Here is a 14,193-nt window from a genome sequence, read left to right on the forward strand (position 1 = left end):
CTTTTGTAAAGATGTCTGCAAGTTGGTTCTCAGAGCTGACATAGGGAATACATACTTCGCCTGTGATGACTTTCTCTCTGATAAAATGCTTGTCAAGTTCAATGTGTTTTGTTCTATCATGTAGCACTGGGTTAGCAACAATGTTTATAACTGCTTTGTTATCGCAGAATAGTCATAGGCTTGTCCACTAGGAAACCCAACTCACTCAACAGATTCTTTACCCACATACTTTTAGCTACTCCGTGAGCCATTGCACGATATTCAGCTTCAGCACTGGATCTAGCCACCACATTTTGCTTTTTACTCCTCCATGTAACAAGGTTCCCTCCTATAAAGGTGCAGTAGCCACTAGTAGACTTTCTGTCACTTTGAGATCCAGCCCAATCTGCATCTGTATAAACTTCAACTTTCAAATGCCCGTGCCTTTGAAATAACAAGCCAGCACCAGGAAACTTTTTTAGATATCGGAGGATTCTTTCTGCCACTTCAAGATGAGTGGACCTAGGTGCACACATCAACTGACTGAGGACACCAACAGCATAAGCAATGTCTAGGTGAGTCATAGAAAGATATAACAATCTCCCTACAAGCCTCTGAAACTGTTTCACATCCTTGAGAGGTTCACCTTGGCTATCACCTAATTTATGGCTCGGGTCAATGGGAGAGTCAACTGGCTTCACTCCCATCTTTCCAGTGTCCTGAAGTAAATCTAGGACATATTTCCTTTGGGAAATGAAGATACCCCTTTTTGATCGGGCAACTTCAATTCCAAGGAAGTATCTGGGAGGTCCTAGATCCTTCACTTCAAACTGAGTGGCAAGGAAACCCTTCAACCTCTGGATTTCATCCTTCCAGTCACCAGTAACAATTATGTCATCCAAGTATACTATTAAAACAGCCATTTTACCTTCTCCTCTTTTCACAAACAGTGTGTGATCTGATTGACATTGCTTGTATCATTTTTGCTGAACCGCAAAATGGAATCGGCTGAACCAAGCTCTTGGTGATTGTTTCAGCCCGTATAAAGACTTCTTCAACTTGCACACTTTCTGTTCATTGCCTTGAGCTAGGAAACTAGGAGGTTGAATCATGTAAACTTCCTCTTCAAGATCACCATTCAAGAATGCATTCTTGATGTAAAGCTGATGTAGATCCCAATCCAGATTAGCAGCAAGAGAGAATAGCAGCAAGGGGCAAAAGTTTCTGCATAATCAACTCCGTACACTTGAGTAAACCGCTTTGCCACTAAGCGAGCTTTATACCTCTCCACCGTTCCATTAGCCCTATGCTTCATAGTGAACACCCATTTACATCCAACTGGATCCTTTCCCTTAGGAAGATCTACAAGATACCATATGCCATTTTTATGAAGGGCATTTATTTCTTCCTTCATGGCATCTGTCAATAGAGGTAAGGAAAGCACGAAATGAGGGTGAAATGTTCTCATAGGAAACAAAGTTGGAAATGGGATGTTTAGTGGTGCATAATCAGGGACATCATTGGGATCCAAGTTACCTGAGTGGGTATGATCCTCCCCCGAGGAGTTTGATGGCACTGGAAGTACGGCTTCTAGATTCTCCACAGCTCTTGAATTTGGTTGGCCTTTGCGACGACGAAAGAAGACACGAAAAGGCGGAGGATCAAGAAGAGAAGGGAGCTGAATCAGTTTCTCCTCATGCCTACACTCCCCCCGAGGAGAAACAGGAAAGAATGGCTCATCCTCAAAGAAAGAAACATTCATGGAGACAGAATTTCCGAGAAACAGGATCAAAACAACGGTATACCTTTTGAGTGAAGGAGTAACCAAGGAATAGCACGAGAATCCAATTTCCCACGGGTGGGAGACAGATTTTGGACAAAGCACCGACAACCAAATACACGAGGAGGAATGGGAAGAAGGGGGGCCTTAGGAAAGAGAAGCTGATGTGGGGCTTTGTACTCTAACCAACGAGAGGGCATACGGTTAATGAGGTAAGTAGAACAAAGAACAGCCTCAAGCCAAAAACGTTTGGGGACATTCATATGGAGTAGTAAACCCCGAGCCACTTCAAGGAGATGTTGGTTCTTTCGTTCAGCCACACCATTTTGTTGTGGTGTTCGGGCACAAGAGCTACGGTGAAGTGAACCACGCGAAGCAAAGAACTCTATGAGATCACTATGAAAAAACTCTTTCGCATTGTTTGACTAAAAAAATTGGATTTTAGTCTGAAATTGAGTGAAGACCATCCACTGAAAATCTTGGATAAATTTTGGTATTGCCTCCCTGGTTCGCATAGGATTTACCCAAGTATTTCTAGAATAATCATCAATGAGGGTAATAAAATACTTGTAACCACTCTCAGATGGTAAAGTCACAGGGCCCCATACATCATAATGAATGATGTGAAAAGGAAATTCAGATTTACTATTTTTTTGAAGAAAATGAGTTCTACAATGTTTACTTAACTAACACGTTTGACAAGAGAAATCTGAAACGGACATTGACTTAAACAGTTCGAGAAACACAACTTTTAAAGACTCAAAAGACAAATGACTAAGGCGACAATGCCATAAATAAACTTGACTCTTACAGGACTGACTCATGTAAAGTCCAGCCTTATTCTCCAGCATGTAAAGTCCATCAACCATACGTCCCCTACCAATCGTCCTCCCCGAGGCCAAATCCTGAATCACACAATGAGAAGGGAAAAAGGTCACTGAGCAATTTAAGGAATTAGTAACACTACTAACAGAGAACAAATTAATGGGAAATTTTGGAACATGTAGGACATCAGAGAGGGTAAGGCCAAGGGGAAGAGAGATGGTTGCTTGACCAGCTATGGAAGTGTATGATCCATCAAATAGTCTCACCTTGTCTCTTCCAGAAAAAAGATGATAGGTTTGAAAGTAAGAGGACGTAACAGTCGTGTTTTGACGCTCCAGAATCAATGATCCATGGAGAGTCAAGGGTGTGAGAAGCAACATGGAAAGCTGTGGCAAAGTTACCTGACGTAGATGCAAATGAGGTTGAGGGAGGAGCATCCATCTGACGAATTGATCTACCATAGAGCTCTAAATGGTCACAGAAGGAATTCATAATATCCTCCCTTGGGTCAGATCCAAAGAGATGTGTCTGAGTCACAGTAGGGATGGAGGGTTGGCCATGTTGGCCATGTTGTATTTCTTTGTACCTTGCTGTCCGGACCTTTTATTCACATCTGAACCTTGCTTCTTATTCAGATCTTGAGCCCATTTTGGTTTCCCATGAAGATCCCAACAGGTATCTCTGGTGTGTCGGGGCTTCTGGCAATGAGTGCACCACAATTTGTCCTTATCTTCTGTTTTTTTCTAGAGATCTCCTTTCGTGGAAGAAGATCCCACACTAGTAGAGACACCCCCTTTTGCTGCCAACACAACTGCATCCGCACTAGGATTGTTCATCAAATTCCTTCTGCTTTCTTCAGATTGTACAAGAGCATAAACTTCCTGAACTGATGGAAGATCCTTAGAACTGAGAATCTGGACTCTGATGGATTCATACATAGGATTCATACCATGTAAGAAGGCAAACACTCTTTGCTAGGAGACAAGTTTCTTGTACAGTTTTGCATCCTCGTCACACTTCCAATCCACATTCTGGTAATGGTCCAACACTTTCCAGACAGAAGTCAAGTCAGAGTAATATACTGATAAACACCTCTCCCCCTGTCTACAAGTAAACGATTCTGCCTGCAGTTGATAGATCTTGGCATAGTGTCGCAGTTCTGAATATGTAGATTTTGCTTGTTCCCAGATCTCATTTGCAGTTTCAGCCCACATGAAATTCTTCCTTATTTGAGGTTGCATGGAGACTAAGAGCCGAGACATAACCATATTGTTCTCCTGATTCCATCTATCATATTCAACACTCCCAGAGTGTGGTTCTTTAATATTCCCATTAATATAGCCTATCTTCCCCCTTGCAGTGATGTATAACTTGATCCCTCTTGACCACTCTAGGTACTTTAAACCATCAAGAGGGACAACAGCCATAGGAAAGGATAGGTCACCACCCCCACTCATTCCATTCTGCATTGAAGAAACTCCAGATGTGGCTTAATCTTCACCACTCATGATTTCAGGTTTAAAAAACAGCACCCAAAGAAGGAGCATTGCCTCATAGAGTTGTTACAGAAGGCACCAGGCACTTCTTGACCTTCAGTCCACTAAAAAGATTGCTATTGCAGCACACAAACAGGTCCTTATGACCTACGGTTTCACAGGGATCCAAGAACAAACACTGCTGTTGCAGCACATAAACAGGTCTGTATGACCTACAGTTTTACAGGGATCCGAAAAGACAAACACTGCAATTGCAGCACATAAACAGGTCTGTATGACCTACGGATTTACAGAGATCATACAACCCCACAACAGAATGGAAGGAGCAAGGTGAAGTTCACCACACACCTAATCGGCAAACCTGGAACAGTGCCAACTTCAGGGCAGCCGAACAGTCAATGAGAGCAAAGTAAAAGAAAGAGCTACTTCAGTCCATCAACAGGGTAGCCGAACAGCAGTAACACAAAAAGGAACACTTCAGTTGAATACTAGGGCATCAACAGTCCATCAATGGGTGCAAAGTAACACAAAAAAAAACTTCAGTCGAATACCAGGGCACCCGAACAGCAGATGAACAGTATATAATACCTTCTTGAACATCAGATGATAGCCTCTCTATAAACCAGAACTTTCTCTACGATGGAAGATGAAAAGTCAGGCAGACTTCTTTGAACATCAGATAGAAAACTCTCTATAAACCAGAACTTTTTTCTATGCTGGAAGATGAAAAGTCAGGCAGGCTTCTACTCGCTTAAGGTCGAACAACAGATGGATACAGCTGGGAGATAAAGAGACTGACTGCTCGACTTTGGAAGATGAACAAATCAGATTTGCACGACATCACCCTTCAGGCCTAGACGACTTACTCTGATACCATGTTGAACAGGAGAAGAGAAAGAGAGGAGAGGCGAGAGGACTTAGAGCCCTAAAGAATACTGCAGGCATGTGCAATATATTATTATTTATACTAGGATGGTCGTACAACATAAAAAATGAAGAAATTACAAAAGTACCCTTGCGGTACTAAACATGTGTACAACAACATCTGTCAACAAATTCAGTTTGGAACTGAGTGAACACCATGCGTTGAAAGTCTTTCACAATTTTTGGCACTTCATCTCGAGATCGCATAGGGTAAACCCAAGTGTATCTAGAGTAATCATCAATCAAGGTAATGAATTACTAATATCCAGCCTCAGTGGGTAGAGTAACAGGGCCCCAAACATCAGAATAAACAATATGAAATGGAAATTCAGATCATTTATTTCTCAAAGGTAAAGAACTTCTACAATGTTTACTCAATTGACATGTCTGACACTATAACTGACTCACTGACAAGGACTTTGGGAACATAACTTTTAATGACTCAAAAGAAAAATAACCTACACGACTATGCCATAAATAGGCTTGACTCTCATTTGACAAACTCATGGACTCTGTAGCCACAAGACCAGCTTTATTCCCCAACACGTAGAGACCATCCACCATGCCTCCTCTACCAATCGTCTTCCCCGAGGCCAAATCCTGAAACACACATGAAGACGGAAAAAAAGTGACTGAACAGTTCAAGGAGTGAGTTATACTACTAATGGACATCAAATTTATAGGTAATTTCGGAACATGCAGTACATTATAAAGGCTAAGGCCGAGTGGGAGAGGTATGGTACCTTGGCTAGCTATGGTAGAGAAAGAACCATCAGCTAGTCTCACCTTATCTCTCCCCGAGAGAAGGTTATATGTCTTAAATAAATTTGACTTACCGGTCATGTGGTTTGAGGCTCCAGAGTCAATAACCCAAGGAGAATAAGTGGTATGAAATAACACATGGAAGGCAGTGGCAGCGTTACCTGATGTAGACACAAAAGAGGTAGAGGGAGTAGGACCAGAATCCATCTAGCGAAGAGTCCTACCATACAATTCCAAATGGTCACGAAAGGAGTTGATAATTTCTTCCTTAGGGTCAGAACTGGGATGCCTCTCCTAAGTTACCAATGGACTAGTCTCTGTCGACGCCATATTAGCTGAGTTATACTTTTTCTAATTCTACTAGCTTGGTTTCTTACCCTGATCAGGTGTTGACTTCTTACCCAAATCCTGTGCCCATTTAGGTTTTCCATGGAGATCCCAACATGTATCTCTCGTGTGTCGTGTCTTCTGGCAGTGAGTGCACCAAAGTTTACTCTTATCATTTGTTCTTTTCTGAGAGTCACCATTCTTAAAAGCACCTCCGACATTTGTATCTGAATTTCCCCGAACGGCTAAGGTAACTGACTCCCCCTCTACACAATTCATCACACTTCTTCTACTCTCTTCTGACTGCACTAAGGCATACACCTCCTGAACTGATGGCAAGTCTTTACTACCCAAGATCTGCACCCTGATGGACTCATATGAAGGATTCAGCCCTAGGAGGAAGGCAAAGACCTGTTGCTGAGATACAAGTGACTTATACGCCTTTGCATCTTTATCACACTTCCAATTCACATTCTGGTAGTGATCAAGTTCTTTCCATATCGATGTCAAATCAGAATAGTACATCGAGAGACTCCTCTCCCCCTTCTTGCAAGTAGAGGATTCAGCTTGCAGTTGATATATCTTGGCATAGTGTCTCTGCTCTGAATAGGTGGAGTTTGTTTGTTCCCATATCTCACAAGCAGTTTCAGCCCACATAAAAGTCTTCCTTACCTGTGGCAGCATGGAAACCAAGAGCCATGACATCACCATACTGTTCTCTTGGTTCCACCTATCATATTCAGCACTTTCGTACTTCGGTTCCTTCACTCTCCCATTGGTGTATCATATTTTCCCCCTACCAGTGATGTAGAGTTTTATTCCCTAGACCACTCAAGGTAGTTCAGACCATCAAAGGGAATAACAGCCATGGGGAAACTCATATCCATTCCCCCAGTCACTCCATTGTGGCTCCCTGGAATCTCTGAAGTAGCAGAATTCTCAGACGACATGGTAAGCACAAGTTTTTTTTATCTAAACTCTCAACTTAGGATCCCTCCTTATATCAACAAGCTCCACACACAACAATTCAGTTTTGGACTTAATCTGAGCACAAAAACAAACAGTACCAACTTCCAAAGAAGAACTATGACGAGACTGATTTTCACCACAGCATTAATCAATTACGTATAAGTTCCACCACAACATTAATCAATAAGAGAAATCCTAACACACATGAAATCAGACTAACGAGCAGAGAAAACAAGTCATCTACGACCTACAGTCACCTTTTCATAGGTACAGGATCACACGATCCAACAAATAAAAGATATAACCCTCACAAAAGTCTGCCGACATTCAGTGGTTTGGATTCATTTGCTCTCCATTTGGTACACAACCAAGGAAAGAAATAAAAGTAGAAAGAAAACTTTAGGGTTGTACCAGTTGCGGATCTGATTTGATCAGCCCAGATTCAGTCCTCTGTTCCGCCCAAATTCAGCAACTTGAAGAGAAAAAACTTGGTTGCTCAGATTCAACAGCCTTGCTCCGATACCATCTTGACAATAAATCCGATTGAAATATGAGGAAGTAGATAAGAGAAGGAAAGAAGAGAGAAAGGAGAAGGAAGAAAGGAAGAAGAAAAAGTTTGGAGCAATAGAACCGTGCTAGCGGCGCCAGCTTTTATTATATTATATAGGGCGGAAGAAATAAGAAGGGAAAAGACCCTTGTGCCCTGCTGTAAGTGAGTACAATAACAGAAATAAAAAACGCTTTAACTAGCCAAACAGACCCTAACACAAATAACTAAATTATTTCAACAGGAATCATAAGCTCTAAGCTACTAATGGACTGACAAGGGAGCATTTCAGACTTTTGAGAAAGCTTCTATACCTTTGTATGACATGGCCTAATATCTCATATGTGGCAAGTGTAATCAATCAATTTATGCATGTCCCCAAAGACACACATATGGTTGTTGCGGAGAGGGTTTTATGTTATTTGAAAGACACACCTGGGAAGGGTATTCTCTTTGCCAAACATGGACACATGAAATTATAAGCTTATATAGATGTTGACTAGGCAAGTAGTATTGATGACAAGAGATCCACATCAAGGTACTATGCTCTAGTTGCTAAGAATGTTGTTTCTTAGAGAAGTAAAAAGCAGCATGTATTAGATAGATCCTCAGCTGAGACAAAGTACAGGTCCATGGCTCATTGGGTTTCAGAGTTGTGGCTTAAGTTTCTCCTAGAGGAAATGGGCATTACTTATGATAAAACCCCCCATGCTATACTATGATAATCAGGTCGCCATCAACATTGCTCACAAGTCATAACCCAATTCAACATGACAAAACAAAGCATATTAAGGTAGATAGACATTTCATACAAGAAAGAGTAGCTAGAGGGGAGGCTTGTCTCCCTTTCATTGCTTCAGAGGAGTAGTTAGTAGACGTTATGACCAAGGCTGTTCCTAAGGCACAATTGCACCACTATGTAAGCAAGCCAGGCATGAATGACATCTATGCTCAACTTGAGAGGGAGTATAGAGATGATGGGCCAAATGGGCCTTAGTGTCTTCTTGCTTATTGGGTCTATTAGTTCTTATTTATTAGCTAATGGGCCTTAGTTGTGGGCCTATTTTCTTTGTTTTTATTGTTATCAATTCAGCCACCCTACTAGGGGCACCTTTGTGAGTGTACATTACATTATAATCAATTCTAATAAAATATGATTAAGGGACTGGAGAGAAATAAAATCAAGCTCTCTTCCTCTTTCTCCTGAACGTCCTCTTGTTTCTTCTCGTTCTTTTATTTCTTCTTCTCTAAATTCAAAATTGTTGCTAATTTATATTTCATCTGGATTCTTGAGTGGGAGACATGGTCAAAATGTTTATGAATATGTTTTCACAGTTAACTCTGTTACCTTGCATTCATTTTGAGTATGCAATGTGTGTTTATATATGTGCATGCATATTATAGATGCATACATACAGATTTTGTGCGTGTACATGTGAACAATGTAAATCCCTCTAATGATTAAAACAAGGTAACCAGTGTCTGGTCACTCAAATTACAGGAGGCGAAAGCATAGTCAAGAACTTTGTGCCGACCCTTTTGGGAACATTTTGGTAGTATCTTTGAAAAGCAAATAGGTTTTCTTTTAAATAATAACTTCTTTGTCTTTTTTTTGTGGGAGGTGTATGTGTAGGTGTATGCATTTGAGAGAGCAAAAAATCACAACAAGAATATTGTTCAATAGCACCTCAAGAAACAGAAACCAAGGATAAGTCAGGATGGGCTAGGATAGAAAAAAACTACTAAGACCCAGGAGATTAACAGTGATGATTAGTTTCTAAACATTTCTAATCAATCAAATGGCAGCCCAATGCACAAGGCTCCAGCCAATGCAGGGTTCTACGGAGGGAGAGATGTATGCAAGCATCCCTGCACATACAAAGAGGCTGTTTCCAAGATTTGAACCCTGGCCACCTAGGTCACAATGGAGCAACCCAACCGTTGTGCCAAGGCCCACCCTAAAACATTTCTAATCAATTGATACCCTTAAATTGTTATAATTGAACAATGTTGATATAATTGATTTAAACATCTTTTTGTTAGAATGTTGCAGTTAAAAACAACCAACATTAGCATCGTCAAAAAAATGCAGCATACCATCAACAAGAAGCATATCACCCACTTCTACATCATTAACAAAATCATCATAGTTTACACTGACACATGTCTCTGTGCCAACGCCTCTTTTAATCGTGAAAGTGAATTCCTGGCCACTTGTTAATGTGATTGGCTGTGGTAAATCACCACTTCTAACCTCAGGGCCCTGGTGACCAAAAAATTTTAAAAAAAAAAAGAAAGAAAGAAAAGTTAGGAAATAGAAAGGAAAATATTAAGACAGAATATAACAACCAATTTATATCCTTGTTGACAACTTATCCATGCACGCTTACATACTCAACAGAAGACAAGTTAACAAACATGTTACAATCATGTATTACATAAAGAACAGGAAGATATTCATTGAGTTTCAAGGATTCTGCAAAACAAAGTGCAAATCCCTAAAAGGAAAACCTAAAATATGCTTGATGAAAACTGTAGTTTGAGGGAAATCTAAAGCATCGATAGGGTTATAATTCCCAATTTATCCATCAGTAAAAGGAGATTTAATGTAGCATCAGGCAAACCAGAACAATCACCTTGAAAAACCATGTCCATCGCACGCATAAGACATATGGAACAAAATTAACAGGTCACACCCTAAAGGGTGTAAATTGTAATATGTAAAAAAGAAAATAAAATTGTGTCAATCATCCTATTTACCAAGTTCCTTTAGAGGATTAGAGAGTACGGAATGTACAGTATTTCCATTGGTAGAATGTATACTAGATTTTCTCAACATAGTGCCAGTCTCTTTTAGCAGTCACAACCCAACAGGCTAATCATAACCCATGACCCTTTACTGCTTCGGTAACAACAGTAAAGTAGAAACCGCACAATTACTCTAACTTCTTTAGAGATAAATTATCAGAAAAAAAAAGCATGAAAACCACTTTAGTTGTTGTACTAAAAGAAAAGGAGTTTTGAACACTAGCAACTACTATCCTACAAATCTGGTAGGCAGTACCTACAGATCTGTGACTAGAGACCTTCATCAGATTGAAGGAAGTGCTTGAGAAGGTTCTCACCCCATTGAGGGGCTACAATTTGGAGCATCTGGGAAGAGAGAAATTCAATGACTTCATATGAAGATTTAGAGATCCATAGATTGGTTAAAAACAATTAAAATGTAACTTTTCCTTTGATGATACAGGGAACTGGAATGAAATTTACATATCTTTGACCCAATTAAGAAAATTGCTGCTATTGTGTTCCTACCCTCTAAAGCTCAGTTTGGAAAGAGTACAAATGCAAATATGTACAGTGTAAATACATACAAAATAGTACAAAATATAAGGTTTTGCGCTCTACATATTTGCATTTGTACTCCTTCCAAACTCAGCCTAAAGGAGCAATCAAACTCAGCTTCAGTGTTTGTTTTATGAGTAATCTGGGCACTGGTGCATTAGCAGCATTTTACCAGATTATACATGGATTGTAGTATGTTCTTTTTGTTTTCGCAACTTTTTTTTGAGAAAAAGAAAAACAATTAAAGCTTGATGGAAGAATAAATGTCACTTATTGGGTCGTTAAACTGAAATTTGGTTCTGGGTAGCAGTGCAGGACAAATAACTTACTGCTGAAATTTTGATAAAAAGAGGGGTGGTTGTGGAAAACCCAAATTGCATTTTTTTGTAATAGCAGCTTGGAAACTGTTCACCATATCTTTATTAATTGTAAATATGCATATCAGATCTGGCAAGATTGACAGGAATGGTTTTTTTTTTTTTTTGATCAATAACACCAGCTTCATTAAATTAAGAGAAAAGATGAAGTATGTATACAAGAGGGGAGATAAAATACCTTAGCTCCCCAAATACAGAATACAAAGAGAATACAGAGAGAAAAAAAATTAAAAACTAGCCCAAAATACAGACTCCCTATTCACCCCTTGCTTGGCCAACCCATCCGCAAATGAGTTGGCACTCCTCTTCACCCAGCTGTATTGGATCTCAATGTCCCTACACATCCATAAGAACTGCTTCTTTTCATTGTTAAAGTTCCACAAACCACTGTCCTCTTTCTTCAACCAGTTAACCACCACCTTCCAGGATCAATCGGCTGACACTTAATTCCATTGCTCTTCGAATTCCTTCAAGTGCTGCAAGGATCTCAGCCCTAAGAGAGTCACCTTCTCCAATAGGGCCAGAAAATAGAGCAATAAAAACCCCTTTCTCATTCCTGAAAAGTCCTCCAATCCCAGAGGGTCCTAGATTCCTTACACTGCTGCCATCAACATTCAACTTAATGAAACCCAAGGGGGGAGGGGACCAAGAGGGACAAAGAGTCCTCTTGCATCTGGCAGTGGAAGCAATCTCTTTCTAGTTTCTTAGCAAGTCATCCACAGGAAAGTCTGAAAACAACTCCAAAGATTTCAGCCAGTGGGCAGCCCTTAAAAGGATTAGGTCTAACAGTTCTTCCAGGGTTCTTTCCTTGTCAAAAAAAATATGTGAATTTCTTTCTTCCCACAGTGACCAACACACTGCTGCCCTAATACTCCTCCACATAGTCTTCCCTCGCTTCTTAGACCGTCTGAAAAAAGGAGAGAACAACCTTTGGACACTCTCCGGAGGAAACCAAGAACACCCAAAGCGGGAGAAAACCCACTCCCAAACAGTTTTAGCAACCTTACAAGAGACCATGAGGTGGTAGCCAGATTCCCCATCGGCTTTACAAAGAGTACATCTTGTTAGACAGTGTACTTATTGTCATTTATTGTAAATGAATAAAGTGCATAATTGATTCATGTTATTTTGGTGTGTTTCTGTGTAATACCCTTAAACTGAACACTTGTGAAACTCGTGTTAGTTTAGAATCTTCACAGCCGTTGGATAGATCTGTGGAGATTTATCCTACCAAGGTTGACACCGATGTGCCACCAAGTGGGTCGAGGTGGCTTGTCTCAGCTGCCAGGGTGAGACCTGAGGTACATGTAGTGTGGGTTTTCTTGAAACCCTGAACTGAACCAAATTCTAGTATTGCCCTGGACCTTGGAAACAGATGGGCAAAACTGGAATGTTACACCTGACCCCTAAACTTGACTATGGTACTGCACTAGGTGTCGGATTGGGCTGTCTTTGATATGCCAATCAGTGAGATCCTTAGAGGGGGTCAAAACCTAGGTATGTTGGGACAGTCTGAAAATTCACTTGAGTGGGTGATCATAGTGACAAGATCAGCCCCTTTGTCGGACAAAGTGAATGATCGGGGTATACACTCTCTCTAATGGAAACCTAAATTTCTGGCAGTTGATTTCAAATTGTTGAAATTTGTTTTTGCAAAATATATTTTTATAGAGATATACATATATATTATGGTTTCACAAAATGTTTGCAAAAAGGTTTTAATTCCCGGGATCCATGTGAATAGAGAGTGCAACACTGTACCTTGCAGCCGAGGGAGAGGTCCTCTCTTGTAGAGCAGCGTTTGATCATTATGGGCTGAGAAGTTAAGTGTAAGACCATTGAGGGTAATACCTGATGGGCTAATCTTGCATCTGCCCACAGTCCTTAGGCCTTCATAAGGTGGTTGGACCCAAGGACCATTTAGTGTAAATGTTGGGCCCATTAAGAGCCCATACTGATGGACTCAGGGGGTTCACTGTATTCAGCAGTGAATTCGGCCAGGCCTTGTAACATAGCCTAAGGTGAACCCATGTGGCTGATGTGTAAATCAATGCTAGGGTCCCTCGCCAGACCCCTTTTAGTACCCAAGTATGTACCTCCTTGTGAAGTACCCTTGTTCAGCTATGAAACAACCCGATCTACCTTCTTTTCGGCCTCTTGCAAAGCACTAGAACCTGGGAGGGGCTCAGTCGAGAATGGGTTAAGACCTCCTCTGTTGCATACTGAAGTTTCAATCACCTGCTTCTCCCCCTCCTCCTTTTCCTCCCCCACCGTATCCCCTATGAACAAATGATCTAGGTTGAAAGCATCCATGTTCTGTTATTCAAAACGATCTTCATCATAGTCAGAATCTAAACCACAGCTAATCCATCCTTCGTCAGCCTCTTCCTTCTCTTCTGTACTAAGTCTCAAATAGCGCGGGTTCAGGCGATCAGAAACGTGGTGTTTTTGTTCGTCGCCGGCCAGCCGTCGAACCCAGCTCAGAGGATGGAAACCTTCTGCCGTTCTAGCCTCCTGCGCCCCTCCACAGTCGAGAGATCGAGACCTAGACGATGATAGATGATAGTTTTCATCTATCATCGCCCTAGGCCTACCCCGCCCCACGTGATGACTTAAGTTGTCACATGGGCAAGCTAAAAGGCTACCCGTAATGAGAGGCTCACCCGCTGAACCGGCCGGCTCAGACTTCCTTAAGGCCGGTTCAGACAGAGAGGTTTTAAAAGAGCTCGCCCGAGCCTTACCCCTTCTATCCACGTCAGCATAGGACGGGCCACCGGCTTTAAATAACCCACCTTCAAAAAAAATTGAATTAACACCCTTAAAAGGAAAGCTTCAAGGATTGGGGCGCCCCTACGACTATTC

General features: G+C 41.1%; 1 protein-coding gene across 2 annotated transcripts in view; it reads right to left on the minus strand.

The window, feature by feature from the left end:
• Window positions 1–14,193, minus strand: part of PKP-BETA1 (plastidic pyruvate kinase beta subunit 1) — an 84,428-nt gene that overhangs the window by 56,883 nt on the left and 13,352 nt on the right. For both annotated transcript variants that reach the window (XM_010263136.3, XM_088895480.1), the window contains one exon: window positions 9,707–9,872. In XM_010263136.3, the coding sequence (XP_010261438.1) occupies window positions 9,707–9,872 (166 nt within the window). The remainder of the gene's footprint in view (window positions 1–9,706; window positions 9,873–14,193) is intronic.

Source organism: Nelumbo nucifera, chromosome 1 (genome assembly GCF_055504915.1).
Source record: "Nelumbo nucifera cultivar China Antique chromosome 1, China Antique-T2T, whole genome shotgun sequence".
Lineage (NCBI taxonomy): Eukaryota > Viridiplantae > Streptophyta > Magnoliopsida > Proteales > Nelumbonaceae > Nelumbo > Nelumbo nucifera.